This window comes from Halteromyces radiatus (assembly GCF_025201355.1).
Source record: "Halteromyces radiatus strain CBS 162.75 chromosome Unknown BX664scaffold_6, whole genome shotgun sequence".
Classification (NCBI taxonomy): domain Eukaryota; kingdom Fungi; phylum Mucoromycota; class Mucoromycetes; order Mucorales; family Cunninghamellaceae; genus Halteromyces; species Halteromyces radiatus.
This window is the reverse complement of record NW_026251692.1, coordinates 677233-702384: the sequence shown is the minus strand read 5'-3', so window position 1 is coordinate 702384 and position 25152 is coordinate 677233. Positions and strand designations below refer to the sequence as shown.

Sequence of the window (25152 nt, the reverse complement as noted above, 5' to 3'; positions counted from 1 at the left end):
TTTTTATCAATAAAAAAAAATATATATATATTATTGTGTCTTTTTTTTTTTTTTTGTCTAAATGTATTCGGAGTTAAATTCAAGTATTATGGTGTAACATTTGAACCTATTTTTATCTTTTGGACAAGCTTCAATTACGGTTATTGTGCACCCAGACCTTCTTTCATCCCACTGGTTCACTAAAAAAAAAAAAAAAACCAGTCTACTTTTTTTTTCAATTTTTTTTTTCTCTTTTCACCTTTTTTTTTTTCTTTTCTCTTTATTCATTCCCCCGTCCCCATCCTTCACATATATCACGTTTATACACAATGAAGTTCTCTTTACTTGTAGCTTGTGTATTGGTCTTTGTATCCATGAGCATCATGCTTGTTCAAGCTGATTCTCTTCAAGATGAAATTGATGCTGCCAAGAAGAAGTTCTGTGGTGGTAAGAAGAAATATATAGAAAAAATGAAAAATTTGATATTCACTTTTTTTTTTTTTTTATTTTATATAGGTATTGCTGTATCTGCCCCTGCCACCAATGCTGTTTTCACTAGTCCCAGTCAAGTCAAGGTTACTGTTAGTAAGTTTCGTTTTTTAATTTTTTTTTTTTATCTATCAAAATAATAAATAACATCAAACTAACCTCACCCCTCTTTCTCTTTCAAAAAAAAAAAAAAAAAAAAAGCTCGCAAGCCTGACGCTCAAGCCAAGATTGTGAACGCTGTCGATGTACGTTATCTAATATTTTTTTTTTTGTCCTCACTCCTTTCCACATTCAATCAATACATATACTCATCCATTTTTTTTTTTTTTTGTATATATAGGTTTATACTATTGATAACAAGGGAAAGGCTAAATATATTGCTACTGCCTGGAAAGGAAACTATGCTTTGAACAAGAAGGCCACTTTGACGTAAGTAAACAATATATTATTCAATTTATTCAAAATATAAAAGAAAGAAAAAAAAATTTACTTTTGATTTTAGCCTTTTTACGATATGATTTCATTAATTAATACTATTCTTTTATTTTTAGTGTCAATCTCTCCAAGGTCTCTGGTCTTAAATATCCTGGACAATTTGAATTCCGTGTGTGGGTGCACAACAAGGCGGGACCTGATTGTACATTAATGAGCAAGGTGTTCAAGGTACGTAGCTCTAACTCTCATAGCAATGCTGCTGATGAACAACAAGCCTTCTCCAACTTGGACCAAAACATTGATCGTGGTTGCTTCGGTGTGGAAATCACTGCTCCCAAACTTGGTGAACATATCAAGACCAACACTGCCTTCCCTGTCCATATCCAACGTGATTCTGCTGCTCATCTTGATACTGTCACCTCTTTGACCTTGATGAAGATCGATTTGGATTCTCGTAAACCCACTGAAGTCAAGTCCTCTTATTCTACTAACCAAACCATCACTCAAATGCTTAACATCAAGGATACCATCGACCAAGCTACTCCTGCTAACACTGCTTACTTCTACAAGTTGACTGGTACCACTCAACATGATGAAACTTGTGAATTCTATTCTCATCCTTTCTACGTCGAAGCTTAGATCTTTTTTTTATATTGTGTTTAGTATAGTGATTTTATCCTCTTCCTCTCCTTTTTTTTTTTTTTGTGTGTATTCTTACTTCTTCCTCGTTATCCTTGATATTATCTGTTATTTCCCTTTCACCTTTTTTTTTTTTTTGTTAGTTACTTAGTGATGTATCTCAAAATACAATAAAAAAAATCCTTGATTATTATTTCCTATCACGATTTACTCTCTTCTCTGTCTCTCAAAAAAAAAAAAATATACATATTTACAATGTTGAGTTTTATGATGATCTAGCTAATGGATGATTGAATTTATACAAATTGAATGATAATATACGAAGACTAAATAGAATACAATTACTGCTTTATATATATATATATATATATATATTTATTTCATCAGAATAAGAATGACAAATGTATCTACTAATAAAAAAAACTACACTAATCCCAAATCAATTGCCCATGTTCATTCAATCCAGCCTTGCCAGTAGGAACCTTGCTTGATCCAGGAATTGGTTTGGCACCCCATGGCGTATGCTTGCCTGCACCTGTCTTGTAAAATGCTGCTATCTTTTCCTTTTCTAATTCACGTTGATGTTGCCGTAACCTTTGTGCTTGTAAAGCATCTGCTTGTGCTTTTGCTTCTTTCTTGCGTGCTGCCAAAGTTCGATTATACCGTTGTTTTTTGGTTAAAGGTTCTTCTACTTGTGGTATTGATGATGATGATGATGAATTTGGTTTGACTTCTAATAGGTTAACCCAAAAAAAAAAAAAGTGAGTTGTTTTTTTTTTTATTATTTATGAGTAGACTTACTGACTTGATCCCATCCCTCTTCATAAGGCACAGGGGTTAATGGAGTGGTGGCAGGTTCAGTTCGAATACGCATGACACGTGAGTATCTTACTGTATTATCCATATGTTCATCAATTTCTCTTTCTTTATGTCCTTCTTGTTGCTGCGGCGTTGTACTTGGTGGAGGTGATGATGTGGGTAAAGGAGGGAATTCTGACTTTGGTAAAGTTTGATGTTGCTTCTTACCCCCTTTACCTTTTTTCTTTTGTTGTTGTGTTTTGGTGGTGGTGTTCAATGCTTTTGTCTCATCTTGACTGGTGGTAGGTAAGACAATTGTTGCTGATGAAATTGAATCTAGATCCTTTTGTACTGTGACATCACCCGTTATACTAGACCCTTCATTGTTCCGTGTTGATTGGCCATTGTTGTTGTTGTTGTTGTTGTTGTTGTTGTCCGTAGTGGTTCCTTCAGTAGATTTGGTCTTTTTCTTGTTCTTCTTTTTGGACTTTTTCGATTTAGTTTTGGGTTGAAGATGTTCATTTCGTGAAAGATAAATAAGAATCACTGGTAAAAGCAATACCGCAAGGAGACCAAGTTCGCGATACATATTCACCAAGATTGTATATTGTCAGAGAAAAAAAGAGAAGAAAGGAAAGAAAGATAAAAGTTGATTTGGAGAAGCCGAAAGAAAAAAGAGGAAAAGCCAGACGGGAGTAGAAAAAAAAAAGGGAGAGCCATAACGACCACTTTTCCGTTCCAACGCTCTTTTTTTTTTTTTTTTTTTTTTTTTTGTATGATGATTATTTTTGGTTCTAACTGAATAAAATAAAAAGTAAAGATGTTTTATTGATAATACATTGATATTGTCCAAAAATAGAAATAGATGTCAAATGTGATGGCATTTGACGATGATCAAAATAATAAAATAACTTTATAATAAGACTTGGTGATTAAATAATTTACCAGATGATTGATAAAATAAATCCTAGATGATAAAAGACACTGGAAATGAATTGGTTTCTTTTTTTTTTTTTTTGCGTCCTCAACCTTTTTTATTCATTGGAATTATTCATTGAATCACTCTTGATAACCAAGCTTTCAAAACGGTCAAATTATTGATTTAGCTATGATCATTAAGAAGGGACTATAATAAAGAATAAGAAAGCTTTTTATTGATATCATCCATCATCAATGATCTATTTCCGTAATAAAAAGAAAAGAAGAATCACCACAAATATATTCAAACCCAGTGTAAACAAAGTCTCTAATCAAACGCAGAAAAAAAAATAGACGAACATGGAAAAAACTAGTAAATACAAACAATGGAAACATGAGGACTATCTACTACTATGATGATGACGATGATGCTGATACTGGAGCTGGCTGTAATGTTGATGGCAATTCTTGTTCCAATTGTTTGGGAACATAAAGATGATGATGAAGGATGTAATCAATGACAGGATTGGGTAATAAATATTTGATCGACATGCCACGCTTAACAAATAACCTACAGGATAAGAATAGGTTAGAAAGATCACATGGAATCACATGGTACCATTCTCTTTCCTCTTTTATCTATTTACCTAATCTTTGTTGAACTAATATCATTATGAATAAGTTGTTTAATGACAGTGACATTCATCTACCAAAAAAAAAAAGCAAGAATAAGTATTCAATCTCTCCTTTTTTTTTATAACAAAAAAATAATCTTACTCTGTGTTGGTATAGTATATCATGAGACAATAAAAAGCCATAAACATCAGTACCAGTACGTTCAATGATAACAGAACCATAATAGCCTACGATATGATGCAGATCATTAGGGGCCCAAACGCCAGGATGACCAAATGAGGCAATCAAATCACCACCAGCAAGTAACATGATCCGAATTCTTTTCCTTGCCCCTGAATAAATTGGTAAAATAGAATGTCAATATTTCAATTATGTTGAATAACTTTATGAATTTTATCCAATCTTACCAGTCTTTGTAAGGATGCCACCACCGAGAACATTGAGTTCATGTTCAAAATGATCCAAAACAACAGCTGTTCGTTGGTAAGTAGTTTGTGAGGGTTCCCAAGGATCAACCATTAACCAGTTGGATGTACTTTCCACAGCTAATTGACACATTTTTACCCGATGTTTTGCTTCAGCCAAACCTTCTTTCATATATGCATCCGATACTGGTGAATAATAACCTGTCAAAAGTTCATATTCATTGCGTTCTGTAAAATGATCTTTGGCCATTTCTGTCAAATAAAAATTAAAAAAAAAAGTCAAAATTAATCCATTAATCAATGGTAAAGTATTTTTTTTTTTAAAAAAAAAACACAATTTACCAAACATGCGTAGATGTAAATAAGTAATGGGAGAAAATGAACCACAAGCTACCAAAACCAAAGGAATCTTTGTTTCATCTATTTGAAGGAGAGGAATTGCATCAAAAAAGGTAGACAAAGGGGAAGAATCAATCTATTCATTCTTAATTACCCTTCATAACTGTTGGTAAAAAATGTCGAGGGAAAACATATTCAGTATCGAAGGAATACGGTGTAAGTGGATCATCTAAGGCGTTTGGTACAGAAGGTGATATAGAAGTGGCCATGGAATATGTGACGGTTTTGTATCTGTTCAATGTAAATTATCTACTTATATAATATATTATATGTAATATATATGTATATAATTGTATACCTGTATGTGGATATATATGTACGATAAAAAAAAATAACAACGCAACAAAAAAAAAAAAAAGGAAAAGGGGGAGAAAGAGAGACAGAGAGAGAAAAAAAAAAAAAAAAAAAGAAAAGGAAAACTCTAAAAGATTTCAAAAAGATAAAGGACGTCGGATTTTGAAGTCAAGTAGTGTGATTGGCCAATTCTAAAAAGGATGATGGTTATCAATCAAATTGGAAAGTGTAAACAGGTTTATGTCATGTTGGATGATGTACATCTAGCATACATTAAAATAATATCAATATAATAACTAGAATAATTTGATTATATAATAATAAAAAAGAAAAAAAGAAAAACAGTAGCAAAATAGATTGTATGACTTTCCTAAATTGGAACATACCAACGTCTCTTTTTTTTTTATTTGACTTATGCGATAGGAGCCGTGATATTTTTATGATCAAAAGTGTTCTACAAGGCTAAATAAGAAACAACAAACAATAAACAAAAAAAGAATCATATTATTTCTATCAAGATCAGCTTTTGAATTGGGAGTTTTTATTTTATTGAAAAGTTTCATTTACAAAAATAGAAAGTTAAGATGTATATAAAAAGCATTTACAATAGAGGGAAAAAAAATGAAAGATATTACAAAAAAAAAAAAAAAAAAAAGAGAGAGAAAGAATTGATGATTGATTGACAGTTATCCTTTTTTTTTATGATGATGATGATGATGATGGTGGTGGAGAATTGTTGCCAAAGTGAACAAGACGACCTCCTCGGTAATTAAGACGTTTATCATGTACGAATGGACTAGCAGCGACATCCGTATCAAAAAATACAACAGGTAAAGCGGTGATAGCTAAAAGTAGATTCACCAATACAAGTAGAATAGCAATGATATTGAAGAGTTTTAACATGATATACAGTAATAATGGAAAAAAAAAAAGAAAAAAGGAAAAAAGAAAAGAAATATTAAAAAAAGATGGATGAATCTCGGTGAATTTTATATCTAAAAATTGGGGGGAGGATGATGTCGTAGGCATTTTTTTCAAGGGGAAAAGAGGATCATCATCATCATCACAAATCATCGTCATTGTTCAGTACCCAAATCAATCATCTAGCTAAGCCGCATCACTAATGTGGAAGACAAACAAGATTATCAACTAGCATATTATTATGCTTGAAAGAGAAAATTGGATTTCATATAACTTCATTAATAGAATCGTAACCATTATTTTTCTCCTATTTTCAATAACCCTTGCATTTGCTTTTTCTATTTTTATGTCCGGTCTTCCCATCCCTTTTCCCCAAGTTGTAATTGTTCATCTTCAATATAAATATTGGACGCGTGCGGATTTTTAAAATCTCGTTCCTCATCCTACAAAAAAAAAAAAAAAAACAAGCTGGAATCAAGACTATTATTCTTTCATTCTTTTCTTTTTTTATTATTATTTTTTTTTTAATAAAGAATATATAATGGCAACTTTTGGTGAATCAAGTTATAAACTAGCTAAAGAAGCAAAAAGAACAGCAGATCTCCTGGTATCTCCTTACAATGAAGATTTAGTACAAAATATTTGTCGAGAAACACGCATGCTTCATACAAAAGCAGAAACTATCTTACGTACTATGCGCGACGATGCAACAATAGATGGTCCTGATAAACGAACAAGTCGATTAACTCAACTTATTATGCATCACTCAGCTGTCAAACATAACAAACGGGTACTATTTGCCTATCATCGTCAACGCATGGATAAACTTAAGGAATTGTCATGGGATGTAGGAAGACAAGGAGAATATCAACGTGATATCAAGTCAGCGCTTGGTCCTCAAGAACATCGATTCTTGGAAGAATATGGGGATATTGTTGCTAGTTACAAAAAAGCATTTTTGGATATCGATCTTGGTGGAAATGGTGGTGTTGGTTTAGTCCCTCCAAAAGATTTGTTTATTGAAGTACGCGTTATCAAGGATGCTGGTGAAATCCATACTGAATATGGTGTCTTGAATCTGGCAAAAGGAAATCAATTTTATGTGAGACGTACCGATGTGGAAACTTTAATCAAGGCTGGTTATCTCAAACATGTGTCTTAGTGTTATTACTTCTTTATACTCATCTTCTGCTTCCCTTATTTAGACTCTTTTTTTTTTTTTTTGATCTTCATGATCAACTTTACATCACATTTATCAATTTTTTTTTTTTTTTTTTAGCATTATCATTCGTCATCATCATTTGTGTTATTCATCATTATCTACTTATACTTTTTATTTTATTGATTCCCATCTGTTTCTGTATTATTCTATTGTAAATAAATATTACCTTTTTTTTTCAATCAAAATCATTCACAAAGAAACCATCAAGTGATACAAAAAAAAAGGATGGATTCTTTTATTCATCATGTATGTAGAATATATAACAAAGAAGAAAAAGAGAGTACGACTATTGGAGTATAAAGAGGTGTGTTAGGTTTTTAGTGATAGTGGTGTATGATTGTGTGAATAATAAAAGAAGTATAATAAAGAGACTAGGATAGATCTATATAAATAAAGAAGAAAAAAAGCAAAGGATAATAATAACCTTATTGTTGAGAAGAAGGTGTGTGATCCTTGAAGAAAGCGTCGCGTAATTCCTTTCGTTCCGCATTTGACTTTCCAGCAAGAGTTCCCTTGAGTTGACCACTATATTCATAAGCGTACATAGTACCACCAATACCAGCGCAGGCAGCACACATCTTAGCGATAGAGTGAGCTAATTTAAAATAAAATAATAACCATCAATATATCTAACCTATTATATGTAAACTATTTCCAACCAATAACTTACTTCGAATACCAGCCACTAAACCAGCAGCACAACCACCAATACCAGCATTGAGAGCATCGTCTTCACCTCGAATATCTTCAGCAATACATTCACCAAGAGTGAAAATACCACCCATAGCAGCTATCAGATTAGTCGAGTTCATTTTTTTTAAAAAAAAAAAAAAAGTAATGAAAAATAAATTAGAATAAGATTGTATATATATATATCTTGTTGCATCCTATTATTGTCAAAAAAAAAAAAGAAAACGAGTATTTACCGAATAAACCAATGGTACCACCAGTACGGGTAATGACACCCTTTGCACCTTCAGTATGTTTTTGAACAGTATTTTGCATGGCAGATACTACTAAACCCAAACCACCAGCAATAAGGGCAGTCTTTCCACTATCAGCAATACAGTCTTTATTATCGGCGGTCATGTTGTGTAATATCGAGTTGGTGGAGAAAGAGAGAGAGAGAGGGGGGGAAAGAGGTGAGTGAATGAAAGGTGGAAAAAAAAAATTAGAAAAGAAGTTGTTTTTTAGTTCAAATGAGTGGAGGGGGTGAAAATAAAAAAAAAAAAAAAATCCTCTTCAGAGATTGGATGGGATTTGAAAATTCGACGTCACTTTGAAATATATATGTGATTAGACAGAACACGGCGAAGTAACTTTTCCTTTTTTTTTTTTTTTTTTTCTTTCTCTTTCTTCTTGTTCTTCTCTTTTTCGATATTTATACATTCATATATATATTATTCTCCTATCATGTCGGATGGTAATGATATTATTAAAATAATTAATAAAAAAGATAAATATAATAGTTATTAACCTTCTTTTTTTTTTAATCATCTTTCTAGATATTGACCAAGAAATCAAAGCTGCTCAAGCAAAACGCAAAGAAATCACTGATCAAGATATTAGCAAAGCAGTACTAGAAAATGAAAGTCATGCTAGTATGGCTTCTGTTTCCTATGATACCGATATTTATGGCACAAGTGGAAACGATAAGTTTGCTGGTTATTCTACTTCTATTGCTGTCAACGACGAAGAAGAAGACGACATGGACGACGATGCATATCAAGAAGCCAAACGAAAACTCAATTCTTACACTGTCTCCAAAGAACTTACACAAGAAACTATCGGTGAATCTGACCATCACGATCCTTTTGCCAACAGTACAAAATCACGACGTATAGCCGACCGAGAATCAGAATACCAACAACGACGATTCAACCGTATTCTTTCACCTGAACGAAAGGATGCTTTTGCCAAGCAAGATACTAATCAATCTGAAGATAATGAATCAAGATCTTATGCTGAAGTCATGCGTGAAGCTGAATTGGAAAGAGAACAACAACGAGTACTGAATGTATTAGCGCAACGTAAGAAGGATGGACAAGAGATCGTACAAGGATCAACAACAACTTCAACAACTCCTCCACATACAACACAATCAACAACCTCATCATGGGACGATACCTCCGTCACAACAGAACCAAAGAAGAAACGAAGATGGGACATGGCAACACCTGTACAAAATAACAATGTGGAAGCAACTCCTGTGGCTGGTAAACGATCTCGATGGGACGCTACTCCTGTTCGTGTGGATCCTGGAGCAACTCCTTTACGTTCTGAATGGGATGATACTCCTCGTTCTACTACCAAACGATCTCGTTGGGATGCAACACCTGTGGCTGGAACTGCTGGTGTAGAAGCGACTCCTGTTGGTGGCTTTGGTATGATGACTCCTACACCACATCAAGTACAAGTACCGATGACTCCTGAAGCCATGTCATCTATGCGATGGGAACGTGAATTGGATGCTAGAAATCGATATCTCTCTGATGAAGAACTGGATGCTATGTTCCCAAGTACTGGATACAAGATCTTGGAACCTCCTGCTGATTATGCTCCTATCCGTACTCCAGCACGTAAACTAATGGCAACTCCTACACCTATGGCTCAAAATGGATTTGTCATGCAAGAAGAAACCGTGGGCATTGTACAAGAATTACCTCAAGAAATTCCTGGTGTCGGTACTCTTCCGTTTTTCAAGGATGAGGATATGCAACATTTTGGAAAATTATTGGATGAAAAGGATGAAAATGAATTGTCAATGGATGAACTAATGGAACGTAAAATCATGCGACTTTTACTCAAAATCAAGAATGGAACTCCTCCTATGAGAAAATCAGCATTACGACAAATCACTGAAAAGGCTCGCGATTTTGGTCCTGGTCCTTTATTCAATCAAATTCTTCCTCTGCTTATGTCCCCTACATTGGAAGATCAAGAACGTCATTTATTGGTCAAAGTGATTGATAGAATTTTATACAAGCTGGATGATTTGGTTCGACCTTTTGTACACAAGATCCTCGTGGTGATTGAACCTTTATTGATTGATGAAGATTATTATGCTCGTGTAGAAGGAAGGGAAATTATCAGTAATTTGTCCAAGGCAGCAGGTTTACCAACGATGATTACAACTATGCGTCCTGATATTGATCACGTTGATGAATACGTACGAAACACAACAGCCCGTGCATTCTCTGTGGTAGCATCTGCACTCGGTATTCCTGCTCTTCTACCTTTCTTGAAAGCTGTATGTCGTTCCAAAAAGTCATGGCAAGCTCGTCATACTGGTATCAAGATTGTTCAACAAATCGCCATCTTGCTAGGTTGTGCTATTTTACCTCACTTGAAGAACTTGGTGGAAGCTGTGGCTCATGGATTGGAAGATGAACAACAAAAGGTGCGTACTATCACTGCTTTGGCAATTGCTGCTCTGGCAGAAGCAGCGGCTCCTTATGGTATTGAATCATTTGATACTGTACTCAAACCACTCTGGACTGGTATTCGAAAACATCGTGGCAAGGGATTGGCAGCATTCTTAAAGGCAATTGGTTTTATTATTCCTTTGATGGATGATGAATATGCAAATTACTATACCCGTGAAGTGATGTTTATCTTGATTCGAGAATTCCAATCTCCTGATGAAGAAATGAAGAAGATTGTACTCAAGGTAGTCAAGCAATGTGCAGCAACAGATGGGGTGACTCCAGCATATATCAAGGAGGATATTTTGCCAGACTTTTTCAAACATTTCTGGGTACGTCGTATGGCATTGGATCGTAGAAATTATAAACAAGTGGTGGAAACAACAGTGGAATTGGCCAACAAGGTGGGTGTGTCCGAAATCGTCAGCCGTATTGTGAATGAACTCAAGGATGAAAGTGAACCTTATCGAAAAATGGTGATGGAAACAATCGAAGCGGTAGTATCCAATCTTGGTGCAGCTGATATTGATCCTCGTTTGGAAGAACTTTTGATTGATGGTATTTTATATGCTTTCCAAGAACAAACAGTAGAAGATGTGGTAATGCTCAATGGTTTTGGTACAGTGGTCAATGCTCTTGGTATGCGAATCAAGCCATACTTACAACAAATTTGTTATACCATTCTCTGGCGACTCAACAACAAATCGGCCAAGGTACGACAACAGGCAGCAGATTTGATCTCTCGTATTGCGGTAGTGATGAAGACATGTGGTGAAGAAAAGTTGATGAGTCAATTGGGTCAAATTCTATACGAATATCTTGGTGAAGAATATCCTGAAGTACTTGGGTCCATTTTGGGTGCATTGAAGGGAATTGTGAATGTGATTGGTATGGCTAGTATGACACCACCTATCAAGGATCTTTTACCTCGACTGACTCCTATCTTACGAAACCGACATGAAAAGGTACAAGAAAATTGTATTGATCTAGTGGGTCGTATTGCTGATCGTGGTGCAGAATATGTCTCTGCTCGTGAATGGATGCGTGTATGTTTCGAACTATTGGATTTACTCAAGGCTCACAAGAAAGGAATTCGTCGTGCATCTGTCAACACATTTGGTTATATTGCCAAGGCGATTGGTCCTCAAGATGTTTTGGCCACTTTATTGAATAATTTGAAGGTACAAGAACGTCAAAACCGTGTATGTACTACTGTGGCCATTGCTATTGTTGCTGAAACTTGTGCTCCTTTTACTGTGTTACCTGCTGTGATGAATGAATATCGTGTACCAGAACTCAATGTACAAAATGGTGTTTTGAAATCTCTATCTTTTATTTTTGAATATGTTGGAGGTAATGAATATATATATACTCAATAGAGAATGATACTCATTCTTTTTTTTTTTTTTTTTTTTTGGTAGAAATGGGAAAGGATTATATTCATGCAGTCACACCATTATTGGAAGATGCTTTGATTGATCGTGATCTTGTTCATCGACAAACAGCATGCGCTACTATCAAACATATGTCTCTTGGTGTAGTTGGTTTAGGATGTGAAGAACCTTTATTACATTTACTGAATTATATTTGGCCCAATATCTTTGAAACAAGGTAAGTAAACGATAAATAGAGAGAGAGAGAGAGAGAGAAATGATTAGGAAAACAGGACTAAATTAACATCGATCTTTTTTTTTTTTTTTTATAGTCCACATGTTATCAATGCTGTACTTGAATCTATCGAAGGTATGCGTGTAGCTCTAGGACCAGCAACAATTCTTCAATATACATTACAAGGATTATTCCATCCAGCTCGAAAGGTACGTGAAGTCTATTGGAAAATTTACAACTCTCTTTATATCGGCAATCAAGATGCATTAGTGCCCTATTATCCTCGAATTGCTGATGACGAACGAAATACATATCAACGTTTTGAATTGGATTATATTCTTTAGGTTATTAGTTTAATTATTCTTATTTTTTTTTTTATTTTATTGTTACTATCTTCCAAATAAAGTATACTTTTTTTTCAATTTTTATGTTTTATTTTATGGCTAATTTATATGATGGCATATATGAATGGGATAGTTGGATGATGATGATGATGATGTGTGTACTATGGCTAGCTATATGCATGGTTTGGCTTCTTTTTTATGCATGACATATTTGGAGTATGATCTTGCATCGTTGACGAAAAAAATCTAAGTCAAAAAAAAAAAAATAAAAATAAAAAATAAAAAGTGAATAGATTGAAATTTCTAATAAAAATGTAATAGAGTGCACTTTTACCTGAAGGATGATGGGAAGTACGCTGAACACGATTACAAAACATGTAAAGAAAATGAATAAGGCAAATTTGGAAAGCTCTGGCTGATGATCGTCATCTTCACTTGTTTCCATTGTAGATTGTGGCTCAAATGGTGGTGATGAGCTTTGAAAAACTTTAATAAATTTATGAATGAGAATGATACAGGAGTAGATATCAGTGATAGTATTAAGAATGAAAAAGTAGATACATGTTTGAAAGTGAGTCCAATCCTTCTATCATTATCAAAAAAAAAAAAAAAAAAAAGGAAAATGTCATCATGCATGAACTGATATATATATATTTGGGTCCTTATCTATGTCTTACATGGTATGCCTTGTAACTTGCGTAAAAGTAAACCAGGCTACAAGTAGTATTGATTACAATGACTAGGCTGGAAAGGGAAACCAATGAAGATGACTGTTCTTCGTTAATGAAAAATCCCAGAACTTCTTCCAATAATCCAATCAATGCCCAAATACCGAATAAAATACACATGGTGATGATACCCAGTCTAATAAAAGGCATCAAATCATCAATCAATATTATATATATATATATATTAAAAAAAAAGGCATAGATGGTTACCTTGGTAAACAGCAACAAAGGAGAGGTCTATGATGATAGGGATTGGACATGTTTGTAAGATCGAGAAGAAAAATCAAAACATCTTCTATTACTGTATATAGACTTTCGGATAACGGTCATTGAAATCATCGTGCCACCAACATCATCGCTTTTCTTCCGGTTTTCGTTTTGACTCATATTCTTTCTATAGATTTATATGAATGTAAAATTTCCATGGTCACTTGCTCATCATAACAATCAATACAGTATTATTATTGATCAACTCTTTGAAATACTGTGTAATCCTCTTTTTAGGTTGAGAATGAATATTGCATCCTACATGATGGTGGCTGTATTGACCATTTTCTTTTTTTGGTAATCAATTATGGTCAACTGTCAACTCTTTTTTTTTTTTTTTTTTTTTTTTTTTTTTTTTTTGAAAAGGCAAATCGTATTTCATGTAGATAAATCAGTCTTTTCATAAAGAATAATTTATAAATATATATCAACCAAGCATATGAATCATTATTTGAAATTAAAAAGAATTTACAAATAATAATAATAAAAAGAAGTCGTTTTTTATTGTTTATAATATATAATATAATCTGTTGTTACAAAAAGATAATGACAAGGGTAGAGGGAGGGGGAAAAAGATATATAATGAGATAGGACAAAATGAATACTTATATGTAGGAGTATTATGCTTGTAGTCAAGTGAGTTGAAGAATGAAGTATAAAAGTGAAGAATAAGATAAATCAATAGGTAGGAAGGTTCTACAAAAGAATAGAAAAGAAATGAATTATTTCAATTCCTTGTGAAGAGCAGCTTCAGCTTCATTTGTGAATTGCCAACGCCAGACAGGTTTTGTTAAAGAAGGGTCTCGATGTATTTTCTTGACTAAAATACCTTGACCTTGTAAAGAGGACAAGATATGGTGTTTCATATGAGATTTTGATACAAGTTCTTTTTCATAAGTGCTGATATGGGAAGCCAAACTATTGGTTGTCATGGGTCCATGCTTTGCAATCAAGTGTTTAATAATCTTTCCGCCTGAATTCATAATAGATTGTATATAAAGGAAAAGAAGAGAAAAAGAGAAAATAGAAATTATGAAAGGGGAAAAAGCCACAGATTGAATTCCCTTCCCTCACCTATTTGCGGGCCTAGAATCATGATTCTCTTCTTTTGCTTGATTTTTTTTTTCTTTGTCTTTCCTTCTTTTTCTTTTGGTTTCCATTACCATTTGACATGTTGAAACATTTTGCAAGATCCTCTCTTCCTCATTTGACAACAGCAGCTAGACGTCAATCAAAGCGTCAGTTGAAACATTTTCAACAAACTTTGGTAAACGAATATATTCATGTATAAATAAGGAAAATAGCTTCTTTTTTATTCATATATTTATATTTTCAGAAAACACCTTTGATACAACGTATTACTGTCCCTGCCTCTGGAGTTGGTCAAAAGTATATGTGGCAACAAGTGGCAAGTTATTCTACCGATACTGAAACAACAAATGTAAGAGAAAGAACAAAAAAAAAAACATTATGGTTATATATTCACCATTTATTCATTCAGGAACCAACTGATCAAGAAATTATTACTGGAAAAGAAGAAGTTCATGAATTTAAGACTGAAACCAAACGTTTATTGAATATTGTAGCAAACTCTCTTTATTCTGAAAAAGAAGTAAGTTAATATATTAATTATTAAACTATTGTATATTAACTTTAATTTTTTATCGATTAGATCTTTGTTCGGTACAATAACCACTTTATATATATATATATGTCAAAATATTGTATAACTAATCTTTTTTTTTTTTTGACAGTGAGTTAATCTCTAATGCAGCCGATGCTCTTGAAAAATTACGCCATACTCAATCCATGGAAAATTTGGATACTGACAAACCTCTTGAAATTCGTATCTCGCTTGATCAAGATAAACGACAATTTGTTATTCAAGATTATGGTATTGGTATGACTTTGGATGAATTGAATGAAAATCTAGGTACCATTGCACGATCTGGATCAAAAAGCTTTTTGGAAAAATTGGAAAAAGATGGTGGTTCTCGTGAAAATATCATTGGTCAATTCGGTGTTGGTTTCTACTCTACAGTAAGTACATATAAAAGACTTATATATCACATAGTACTTATTGGATTTTTTTTTTTTTTTTTAGTTCATGGTTGGTGATCGTATCAAGGTTTATACTCGTTCTGCTAAACCTGGATCCAAAGGTTATTGTTGGACTACTGATGGTCAAGGATCTTATACTGTTGCTGAAGCTGATAATGTCTCTGTTGGTACAAAAATTGTGATTGAACTTCGTGAAGACTGCAAATCATATGCTTCTCAATTGGAGATCGATTCCATTATCAAGAAATACTCAAAGTAAATCTTCTTTTTTTTTTCTTTGTTTACATACTCTCTTTCAATCAAACTAATTATTCCATTCTCTTTTTTTTTTTTATAGCTTTGTCGGATTTCCTATCTATTTGAATGGTACAGAAGTCAATACTGTGGAACCCTTATGGACCAAGAGCAAAAGTGAAGTGACTGAAGAACAACACAAGAATTTTTACAGATTTATTGCCAATGCTTGGGATGATCCTCAATATACCATGCATTTTAAGACTGATGCACCTTTATCTATCGCTTCAGTTTTATATATTCCTGAACGTCATATGGAAATGCTTGGAGAACGTCAAGAACCTGGTGTATCTCTTTACTCCCGCAAGGTGTTAATCCAACCCAAGTCAAAGGGTCTTCTTCCCGATTATCTCCGATTCATCAAAGGTGTAGTGGATTCCGAAGATATTCCTCTCAATGTTTCCCGTGAACTTTTGCAAGACAACATTTTATCCAAACTTCGAATGGTGATGACCTCACGAGTACTCAAGTGGTTGGATGGTGAAGCCAAGAAAGATCCCAAGAAATACAATGAATTCTTTATGGACTTTGGACAATTCATCAAGGAAGGTGCTTGTACCGATGCCATGAACAAGCGTGATATTGCCAAGTTGTTACGTTTTGAAAGTTCCACTACTAATGCAGGTGATATGACGAGTTTGGAAGAATACAACAATCGCAAATTGGATAAACAAGAATCCATCTATTATCTATTGACTCCCAAGCGAAAATATGCTGAAGAGTCCCCTTACACCGAAATGTTCAAGAAGAAAGGTGTGGAATTACTTTATCTTTATGATACCGTGGATGAATTTGTCGTTAACCATCTCAGTGAATTCCAAGGCATCAAACTCGTAGCTGCTGATTCTCCTGAAGCGGCTTCTGATCCATTATTACAACAAGATCGATCTTCCTCTTCTGATGATGGCTTCTTAAGTGAAAATGATGCAAAAGATTTGGCCAAATGGATGGAAATTACCTTGGGTCCTGATTCTGTGAAAAAAGTGGATGTCTCTCGTCGTCTTGATAAATTTCCTGCTATTGGTAAAAAAAAAAAAAAAAAAATATAATATATTGGAAAGAGAATGAACTGACTTTTTTTTTTTAATATGATTTTTTAGTTTTGGAACATGAAAGTCCTGCTATGAGAAAAATGATGCAAATGATGCAAGGATCTGCGAAAATGGATGAAGTTCCTCCTTCTCCTGCTAGATTGGAAATTAACCCTGATCATGCTGTTATGAGAGGATTATATCAAATTCGACAAAGTAACCCTGAATTGGCCAAAATGGTAGCTGAACAGGTAATGAAACTGAAGGAAACAATTCTATGATAATGACTCAAATATTACTACTTGATTTAGGTGTACGATAATGCTTTATGTGCAGCTGGTGTGTTGGATGATCCTCGATCAATGATCTCTAGATTAAATAGTTTATTGGAAATCAGCGTCAACAAATCGATTGAACAAGAAAAGAAGGTGGCATCTGCCTGAAATGGAACAAACGTTTGCATTGAATGATAGATGATGATCATAGAATAGATTTTTTTTTTTTTTTAGTTTAGTATTATGTATAAGTTGAAAAAATTACCTCCAAATAAAAGAAATGAAAGAACAACTTCGTTTTACCAATAAAGTGCAATATATTTAAATACCGAAGACGGCTGAAAGACGGATGGAAGACGGATGGTCGCTTAATGGTCATGCGCGTGATTTATTATTATGTTTGACGTATGAACTACCCTGTCATCCTATCGTTGCGTTTTCTTTTTTTGATGTAACGCCTTCGATAAATCAAATAAATCATCCCTATTTATTATGTTCCAATATTGACTCTTTTTTTTTTTCTTATCAGCTTTACTTTGTGGTGAAAATCAAACGATACATTGATTCCTTAACATAGTTTGTACCAATACAGATCAACATCAATAATAGTGTAACAAAAAAACAAAAAAAAAAAGGATGTCATAATGGATGGCATTCATCATGCTTAAATGGATCTTCAAAAAGAAAATAATAAAAATAATAATACAAATGTGTAAATATTATCTAAAGATTCAATCCGCATTTTTTTTATTTCAAAAAACAAGTGTCATCAAAACATGAGTTTATTGTTTCCCATTAAAAAAAAAAATAATCATTAGGCGGCTAATCCGAAACTATCTACTAACATGGTATTGATGGTATTGACCCAATCTTCAGCTTGGCCTTTAGCAACATCAAAGGTATATGACTTTTCAGGCTATGATAAATAAAAAAAAAAAAAATGTTAATAAGTAAAAAAAAAAAAAAAAAAAAAAAAAAAAACATGCCTTTTTTTTTTAACTTACAGTATGAATAGAAAAGATGGATTTGCCTTTCAATTCCGGTAAAAGTTTGGATGTCCAACCAATTTCACATCTTAATCCACCACCAGATCCATCTTGTTCTTGTCCTTCATCCAAATAAAGTAATCTTGGTCTATCAGTCAGTATCAAGTATCTTTTCTTGGAGAATAATCCACGACGACGACTCACCCTACCAGCACGTACAATCGATTCACTGGGATATAAATGAGCTATCCTAATAAAAAATAAAAGAAGATCCAATATATCATTATTGACTTTTTTTTTCTTTGGACAGATTTGATGAACTTACCAAGGTGGATGGGACTGATTGCCAAGTCGATCATTTCCTGATTGTCTTGTCGAAAAAGAGGTTCGCGTACTATTGGATCGTAAGAATGGAGATTGTTGAATAGCAGATGAATGTGGTAGATTGGTAGCCATTGGTGAAGGTGACGATGATGAAGCGGATGGGGCTGGAGGTATCACCACGGTGCTATTATCATCGTTGTCTTTTATTGAAGGTGAGGTAGGTGAATAATGATGATCTAAATCATGTGTTGCATTTGGTGTTGTAATAGTGGTAGGTGTTGTAGCAGCAGCATCACTAAAAGGGTTTTCCATATCTGTGATGACCGTTGGTAAGTTATGATTTGGTTGGTATTGTTGTTGTTGCTGCTGTTGGTATCGCTGGAGTCTACGTTGTCGAGGGGACATTGGTTGTACTTCTTGCTCTATATTTTGTTGTTCGTTTTCATTGAACCAGGTTTCAAACCCATCGTCATCGTCATCATTATCACCATTGTGTATTCCATTTTCACGCTGTAGTTGTCGTTGTGCCTGTTGCCATTTCCAATCTTCCATATATTGTTGAGCCCTTGGTGGTGCAGGTTTTTCAAAGACTTGATCGAAATTAACACCATCGAAAAAGGGATGTTTCTTGATAGCATCAATCCCACCCATTGCTTCAGAACCTAAACGTTTTTCAGCATCCAGTACTAGTAATTTTTGTACCAAATCTTTAGCCACAGGGGGAAAGTCTTCAGGAAACTCGTAATCCAAATTCTTGATCTTTTGAAAAATAAGATAATCAGTAGCAGCCTTGAATGGTGAACGACCAGATATCATTTGAAAGATAACACAACCAAAAGCCCACCAATCAGCTCTAGAAATATACAAGTAACATTGGTAAGTTGTTGTTTTTTTTTAAAAAAAAAAAAAGGTTCATCATGTATTGTTTCAACTTTACTCTTTAAAAGTTGGATCACTTCGTAATAATTCCGGAGAGACATATTCTGCAGTGCCTACGAAGGAGCGTGCACCTTGAAAAAAAAAAGAGAGAGAGAGAGGGAAACGTCAATCAATGACCTTTTTATATATTCTTTTTAATGTACCTGATGTTGTGTTGGTTGTATCTTCAGAGAGTAGTTTGGCCGATCCAAAGTCCGCGATCTTGATATGCATTTGATCATCTAAAAGAATACTACAAAATATATATATATATATAAATCATCAAAAGGTTTAGATTCATGATAAAAGGTAAAGATTTTGTTACTTACTTTTCCGGTTTGATATCCCTATTTCATATACAGATTGAAAAACAAGATATCAGTGATTTAGTTTGATGCATATAACAGCTTCCGTTCATTACCTGTGTACTACATTCTTACTATGGATATGATCAACTGCTAATAGTATTTCCGAAGCATAATAACGAGTTGTTTCCATATCAAGTGGTGCCATCTATATAATGTAGTAATGAAAATATATGTTAATATGGATTGTTCTCTCCTTTTGCCTATATATATTATTCACCTTGCGAATAAAGGTATAAAGTTCACCATGAGGAGCCAAATCAATCACATAATCTAAAAAAAAGGATAGAGAAAGACGAATTAGTGAAAATAATATTGAATGTCATTTGTAGCAACTAAAAAAAGAATTCTTTTTCTTTTTCCATACATAAACTACGGTTATCTCTAAATGTCCAATATAACTTGACAATACCAGGATGATTCATTCTACTAAGGGCGTCCCGTTCAATCATGACATATTTGACTTTATCATTTTTAACAATATGAGCCTTGTCCAGTTTTTTGATAGCATAGTATTTGTCAGTTTTCTTGTCTCGACCTATAAGTACCTAAACAATAATAAAAAAAGTGGAATACATGAGAATAAATAGAGGTGATCCGAGTTTTTTTTTTTTTTTTTTTACAGTGGAATAACTGCCTTCTCCTAAAGCATCCCCATACTCAAAGTCAGCAACAGTTCGTCTATGATGATGAAGTGGATGAGAAGGATCGTCTATATCTGTCACTGTCATGGCTGATGGTGATATCGTTTGTTGACCATGGTTTGTTGTATCTATTGGTTTATCAGTCAACGGTGTGGTCATGATTTCCAATAAAAAGGAACCGCAGGAGAGAAAGAAAAAAAAAAGGAAAAGAAAAAAAAGAAGACAACAAAAAAAGGGAGTTCAAGAAATTATATATATATATTCCAAGAAAAAAAAAAAAACTGGCTATAGCGGGGTTTCAGAGCAGAAACAAAAAAAAAAAAAAAGTAAATGAGGGAATAAAATATATATCTATGTTATGTAATCTAAGCATTAAATCATTGACAGTAAAACTAAAGATAATCATGTAAAAGGGGATCCAATTCATTCAATTTAATAGGTACAAGTTGTTTTGAGAACAAAGTTTCAAAGCTACGGATCAAGACCGGGACAGTTTCAGATACGGAGACTTGACGATTCAATTGATCACTCAGGGACGTCACTTTCTTATCAGGTAATCCACAAGGTACAATTTGCTTATACCAATTCAAATCCACATCACAATTCAAAGCAACCCCATGACTACTGACATATCGTTGTAAATGTACACCTAAAGCAGCGATTTTATGATCTTGTCCTACCCATACACCTGTATTTTCAGTTGTATTCGCTTGGATTCCAAAGGAGGCACAGGTATCAATGATTGTCTTTTCTAATCGAGATACATAACATCGTACTGATAGCTATTATTTATAATGATAGTAAGAATCACTAATATAAACATAATATATATATTTACCTGATAATCACGAATATCCAAGATAGGATAGGCCACCAATTGCCCAGGACCATGAAAGGTCACTTGTCCACCACGCATTGTCTAATATTAAAAAAAAAAAAATGAGAGTTTAAATTTATGTGTTTTGGAACTTACCTCGACATAATCAGCACCTGAAGCCTTTAATCTTTGTTCTTCTTGAATGTCACCTCGGATCCGACGTCCTGCTGTAAAGGTAGGTGTGTGTTGTAAAAATAAAACAATATCCAAAGGAGTATTTTTGTCCAAGGAGGAGTTACCGGTTTTGAGTTGATGAGTCAATTCATGTCGTCGCTGTACAAGTGATTGTTGAAGCTTTAGTCCAATATCATAAGGTATAGGTCGAGAAATGTTAATATAACCTATGGGTTCAGATCGTAAGGGTTGAGTCAATGAAGCTATACAGGAAGTTGTTGAATTAAAGGTAGTCATCCAACGAAGTCTTCTACTAGACTTGATGGAAGAATGAATCAAATGGTGCCTTAACATTAAAAATAAAAGGAAAAAAAAAAAAAAGAATTAATATTTTCCCTTTTCATGTCATAAAATAAGAGAAAAAAAAAAAAGATGAACGGAATTTTAAAAAAAGTGTATATGGTTCACTTTTTTTTTTTCTTTTATTTCAAATTGTGTGTGTGATTGGGGGGTGAAAAGAGAACAAAATAAAATAAAAAAAGGTGAATGGTGATATGGAAATAAAGAAGTATATACAATTCAATGAAATAGTAATGGTAAAATAATAATAATAGTAATAATAATAAAAAATAAACATAAACTAACCTATTTTCTACTATTTTCATCACGTCTTTTGCTTTTTTGATATTGTATCATCCTGATTCCTATCTTGATCTTCATCCTCTTTTGTTTCTTGTTTAGGTCGTTTCAATGATTCACTATAGTTTTAATATATATAATAAGGTAAGTATTCACATCAGGTTCATCTTTCTTTCTTTCTCTATCTTACCTTCCAAGTTTGGCTAATGGCGATGGTTTGTAATCCTTAGGTGGTGGTGGCCAATGGAATGTGTTTCCAACTGTAGGTGTTGCCGAAAAATTCAAAGGACTTGGTAATTCACTTTGTTGGAAGAAATCTGGATAAAATGAGGAAGGACTTGGTAAATTTTGAGCAAATTGAGATGGAAGAGCTGAAGGTGGACCAGCTGAAGGAGGTCCTGGCTCATCTGATCCTGTTGTTACTGTTGTCGCATTCGCTACTATTGATGATGATGTTGTTGACGTTGTTCCTGTTGCCGCTGTTCCTGTACCCGCATTAGTTGAAGATACTGAAGGTCCTTCCACTGTTGTTGTTGTTATACCTTCCAGTGTTCCCTTTTCCTCATCGTTATCTTTATTGTGATTGGAATGTATAGATGATGAAGAAATTGTACGTTTATGTTGATTATGTTGGTCATTGTGTTGTGGTGGAGAAGAGACATGATCAACAGCTTCTGGGATTTGAACGCGAAGATTAGGTGGTTTCCTTGCGGGACTTCCAGTAGGAGAAGACCCTGGTGTCATTGATGATATTACAGGAGCAGGATATGGGGAATGTGCCGATGGTTGTCGAGAATGATTTCCAGGAGATCCTTGTTTTTGTTGTTGTTGTTGTTGTTGGTCATGATGTGGTGGAGGTGATTGAGAGTAAGTTGTCTGCATTTGATGTGGGGCTTGGGATTGTTGCAATTGTTGTTGTCCTTGATGAAGATGCGAAGGTGAAGGTAGTGGATGATACGTCATACCAGGAGGAGGAGGTCCGCCCACGTGTGTTCCCTAAAAAAAAAAAAAAAAAAAAAAAAAAAAAAAAAAAAAAAGAATACCATTAATAAAAAAAAAGATTCCTTTTGTTCCGGAATTGCTCATTTGTTTCTAATTTAAACTTACATGCATCATATACATTTGTGGAGATGGTCCAGAAGGTTGCTGTTGAGGATGATGATGATGAGAATGAGGAAGATGTTGTTGTTGAGATTGTTGGTGATGAGGGTGATGTTGTTGTTGTTGTTGTTGATGATGGGATGGTGGCATTGAATAGACATCGTATCCAGAAGAATGCATACCAGAGTGTTGTTGATGGTGATGATGATGTTGTACATGAGGTGGATGTTGAAGAGGTTGAGAAATAGCATAACGCATTTGACTAGGTTGGGGTTGATAATAAACAGGTGCTTGATGAGGAACGCCTGAGGTCTGATTGAATTGAGGATTCAACATATGTGGTGGAGGAGAAGGAGTGATAGTTGCTGGTGCTGTAGTATGTGGGATAGCTTGTTGTTGTTGTTGTTGTTGTGGTTGTTGTTGTTGCGATTGTTGAGAAGGTTGTTGCTTAGAGGATGACGAAGCTTGATTTCTAGGTAATTCAGTATGATCTTCCATTCCAATTTCTTCTTCTTCTAATTTGTTATCATCGAGTTCAGAAGAATTGACAAACTAATAAGAAAAAAAAATAGAAATAATAAGTTGAATGATTATGAATAAATAAGATATTACTTACATCATGATTGGATTTGCTTTCATGAGGTTCGTTATACTAATAATAATAAAGGTACAATTACTAAGTATATTTATCTTTCGATAACCCCTGTCCTTCACTTCCCCCCTTTTTTTTTGACTTACTTCAGTGTATTTCATTAATATCTTGTCAATTTCCGTACTAGCATATTGTACAAGTTTCCCATTATTGTTAAAGATAATCAAAGCAACTTCACAATCACAAAGTACACTAAGTTCATAGGCCTTCTTCATCAAACCGTGTTTTCGTTTCAAAAACGTAACCTATAATAAAATATATTATATTAATATAAGTATATATTTATTATTCTATTCATTTACTTGTCTATTCCGATCATCTTCAATAGTTTGGATCTTGATCTTTTTTCGTCCCATGGTCACAGTATTAGTAAAGAAGTTGGTAGGTTAAATTCAATATCAAAACCTATTTGTATATATAGATATATATATATATATATAAGGAACAAAAGAAATAAAAAAGATTGTTATTAGTATAAAAACCATATTTCACCATCAAATAAATATATATATTTTTAAGTAACAAGAAAATTATATCAAGGTCAACTTTTTTTTGATGATATATAAAAAGGAGATGCTTGACATAATCCTTATACAAGAAAACTAGTTTTCTTTTTTTTTTTTTTCTTTCTTTCTTTTTTTAGTCTTTCGTTCAAAATCAACATTTGATATTAAACTTTAACTTACGTTTGAAGTTTTTTTTTTCAAAAAAAGAAAGAATCAAAATAGATAAAGGGGAAGATGGAAACAAATAGAATAAAAATAGAAAAGAAAAAGGTTCGAGAGAAGAAGAGAAAGGGCCAAAAAAAAAAAAAAAAAGGGAAGGAAAAAGGGAAATCTTGGCTCTTTACAATTTTTTTTTTTTTTTTTTTGTACGGGAGTCCGACGAGAACAGTCAAAAACTGTAATTCGACCTGACCAGCAGTCAAAACAAGACCAATGGGAGGGGATCCAATTATTGGCTCTAAAAAGGAACTCAGCATTTTTTTACTTATATGGTTATCGAATGTATAATCCTCAATATCATCATCATAATTATTATCATTATTATTCTCATTTCTTAAATTTCAATAGTGGATAAATAACAATTTTTCTAATGATAATATAAAAGAAAAAAGGGATTTTAATCATCCTTCTTCTTCTCTATTTGATCTCTATTAGACTTGTCATGAATATAAATTGTGAAATCAAGGGGTAAAAGGGGTGAAACCATTGTAAATGAAAAGACCTTTTTTTGATTTGAAACTTTTTGATAAATGATCTGATCTTCTATCTGACTCGGTGAAATAAAAAAAAAAAAAAAAAAAAAAAATAGTTTATATTTTTTTTTTTGACATGAAATAAT

The 25152-nt window shown here is 33.5% G+C and overlaps 13 protein-coding genes across 13 annotated transcripts; 4 read left to right on the top strand and 9 right to left on the bottom strand.

Moving 5' to 3' along the window:
* Window positions 1-221: 221 nt before the first annotated feature.
* Window positions 222-1680, top strand: BX664DRAFT_337600 (uncharacterized protein). Its single transcript, XM_051546266.1, has 5 exons — window positions 222-426; window positions 496-564; window positions 670-713; window positions 809-897; window positions 1020-1680. Exons 1-5 carry the CDS (start codon window positions 309-311, stop codon window positions 1540-1542), a joined length of 843 nt encoding a protein of 280 aa, XP_051398125.1. The 5' UTR covers window positions 222-308; the 3' UTR covers window positions 1543-1680.
* A 214-nt stretch (window positions 1681-1894) lies between these two features.
* BX664DRAFT_337598 (uncharacterized protein) lies at window positions 1895-3049 on the bottom strand. Its single transcript, XM_051546265.1, has 2 exons — window positions 2344-3049; window positions 1895-2275 (listed from the first exon to the last, which is right to left on the bottom strand). Exons 1-2 carry the CDS (start codon window positions 2927-2929, stop codon window positions 1971-1973), a joined length of 891 nt encoding a protein of 296 aa, XP_051398124.1. The 5' UTR covers window positions 2930-3049; the 3' UTR covers window positions 1895-1970.
* A 322-nt stretch (window positions 3050-3371) lies between these two features.
* On the bottom strand, window positions 3372-5074 carry BX664DRAFT_337595 (putative nicotinamide mononucleotide adenylyltransferase). Its single transcript, XM_051546264.1, has 6 exons — window positions 4813-5074; window positions 4662-4739; window positions 4302-4571; window positions 4036-4226; window positions 3906-3964; window positions 3372-3829 (listed from the first exon to the last, which is right to left on the bottom strand). The coding sequence occupies exons 1-6, from the start codon at window positions 4925-4927 to the stop codon at window positions 3670-3672; spliced, it is 873 nt and encodes a 290-aa protein (XP_051398123.1). The 5' UTR covers window positions 4928-5074; the 3' UTR covers window positions 3372-3669.
* A 451-nt stretch (window positions 5075-5525) lies between these two features.
* On the bottom strand, window positions 5526-6223 carry BX664DRAFT_171100 (uncharacterized protein). Its single transcript, XM_051539988.1, has one exon. It carries the CDS (start codon window positions 6090-6092, stop codon window positions 5712-5714), a length of 381 nt encoding a protein of 126 aa, XP_051398122.1. The 5' UTR covers window positions 6093-6223; the 3' UTR covers window positions 5526-5711.
* Window positions 6224-6444: 221 nt separating this feature from the next.
* BX664DRAFT_337593 (uncharacterized protein) lies at window positions 6445-7178 on the top strand. Its single transcript, XM_051546263.1, has one exon. The coding sequence runs from the start codon at window positions 6475-6477 to the stop codon at window positions 7093-7095; it is 621 nt and encodes a 206-aa protein (XP_051398121.1). The 5' UTR covers window positions 6445-6474; the 3' UTR covers window positions 7096-7178.
* Window positions 7179-7367: 189 nt separating this feature from the next.
* BX664DRAFT_360543 (uncharacterized protein) lies at window positions 7368-8381 on the bottom strand. The gene is made up of 3 exons (XM_051548165.1): window positions 8082-8381; window positions 7826-7945; window positions 7368-7750 (listed from the first exon to the last, which is right to left on the bottom strand). The coding sequence occupies exons 1-3, from the start codon at window positions 8242-8244 to the stop codon at window positions 7581-7583; spliced, it is 453 nt and encodes a 150-aa protein (XP_051398120.1). The 5' UTR covers window positions 8245-8381; the 3' UTR covers window positions 7368-7580.
* A 132-nt stretch (window positions 8382-8513) lies between these two features.
* Window positions 8514-12597, top strand: BX664DRAFT_360542 (splicing factor 3B subunit 1). The gene is made up of 4 exons (XM_051548164.1): window positions 8514-8578; window positions 8661-11933; window positions 12002-12191; window positions 12286-12597. The coding sequence occupies exons 1-4, from the start codon at window positions 8569-8571 to the stop codon at window positions 12530-12532; spliced, it is 3720 nt and encodes a 1239-aa protein (XP_051398119.1). The 5' UTR covers window positions 8514-8568; the 3' UTR covers window positions 12533-12597.
* A 17-nt stretch (window positions 12598-12614) lies between these two features.
* On the bottom strand, window positions 12615-13520 carry BX664DRAFT_171085 (uncharacterized protein; the record flags this gene model as incomplete). Its single annotated transcript, XM_051539987.1, has 4 exons — window positions 12615-12778; window positions 12867-13118; window positions 13210-13396; window positions 13471-13520. The coding sequence occupies 4 exons, from the start codon at window positions 13518-13520 to the stop codon at window positions 12704-12706; spliced, it is 564 nt and encodes a 187-aa protein (XP_051398118.1). The 3' UTR covers window positions 12615-12703.
* A 1137-nt stretch (window positions 13521-14657) lies between these two features.
* BX664DRAFT_337588 (Hsp90 protein-domain-containing protein) lies at window positions 14658-17478 on the top strand. The gene is made up of 9 exons (XM_051546262.1): window positions 14658-14794; window positions 14864-14968; window positions 15029-15139; window positions 15200-15210; window positions 15282-15567; window positions 15632-15843; window positions 15926-16905; window positions 16983-17164; window positions 17225-17478. Exons 1-9 carry the CDS (start codon window positions 14699-14701, stop codon window positions 17354-17356), a joined length of 2115 nt encoding a protein of 704 aa, XP_051398117.1. The 5' UTR covers window positions 14658-14698; the 3' UTR covers window positions 17357-17478.
* Window positions 17479-19035: 1557 nt separating this feature from the next.
* BX664DRAFT_266892 (kinase-like domain-containing protein) lies at window positions 19036-20512 on the bottom strand (the record flags this gene model as incomplete). The annotated part of the gene is made up of 7 exons (XM_051540928.1): window positions 19036-19351; window positions 19436-19508; window positions 19581-19669; window positions 19838-19929; window positions 20002-20054; window positions 20212-20329; window positions 20405-20512. Coding segments are annotated over 7 exons (849 nt in total), but the record flags the coding sequence as incomplete, so codon positions are not given.
* A 203-nt stretch (window positions 20513-20715) lies between these two features.
* On the bottom strand, window positions 20716-21766 carry BX664DRAFT_337582 (mitochondrial putative lipoyltransferase 2). The gene is made up of 3 exons (XM_051546261.1): window positions 21399-21766; window positions 21264-21344; window positions 20716-21207 (listed from the first exon to the last, which is right to left on the bottom strand). The coding sequence occupies exons 1-3, from the start codon at window positions 21711-21713 to the stop codon at window positions 20818-20820; spliced, it is 786 nt and encodes a 261-aa protein (XP_051398115.1). The 5' UTR covers window positions 21714-21766; the 3' UTR covers window positions 20716-20817.
* Window positions 21767-21874: 108 nt separating this feature from the next.
* On the bottom strand, window positions 21875-22114 carry BX664DRAFT_337581 (uncharacterized protein). Its single transcript, XM_051546260.1, has one exon. It carries the CDS (start codon window positions 22079-22081, stop codon window positions 21899-21901), a length of 183 nt encoding a protein of 60 aa, XP_051398114.1. The 5' UTR covers window positions 22082-22114; the 3' UTR covers window positions 21875-21898.
* A 980-nt stretch (window positions 22115-23094) lies between these two features.
* Window positions 23095-24617, bottom strand: BX664DRAFT_170990 (uncharacterized protein). The gene is made up of 5 exons (XM_051539986.1): window positions 24495-24617; window positions 24111-24213; window positions 23895-24053; window positions 23773-23808; window positions 23095-23708 (listed from the first exon to the last, which is right to left on the bottom strand). Exons 2-5 carry the CDS (start codon window positions 24162-24164, stop codon window positions 23148-23150), a joined length of 810 nt encoding a protein of 269 aa, XP_051398113.1. The 5' UTR covers window positions 24165-24213; window positions 24495-24617; the 3' UTR covers window positions 23095-23147.
* Window positions 24618-25152: the final 535 nt, after the last annotated feature.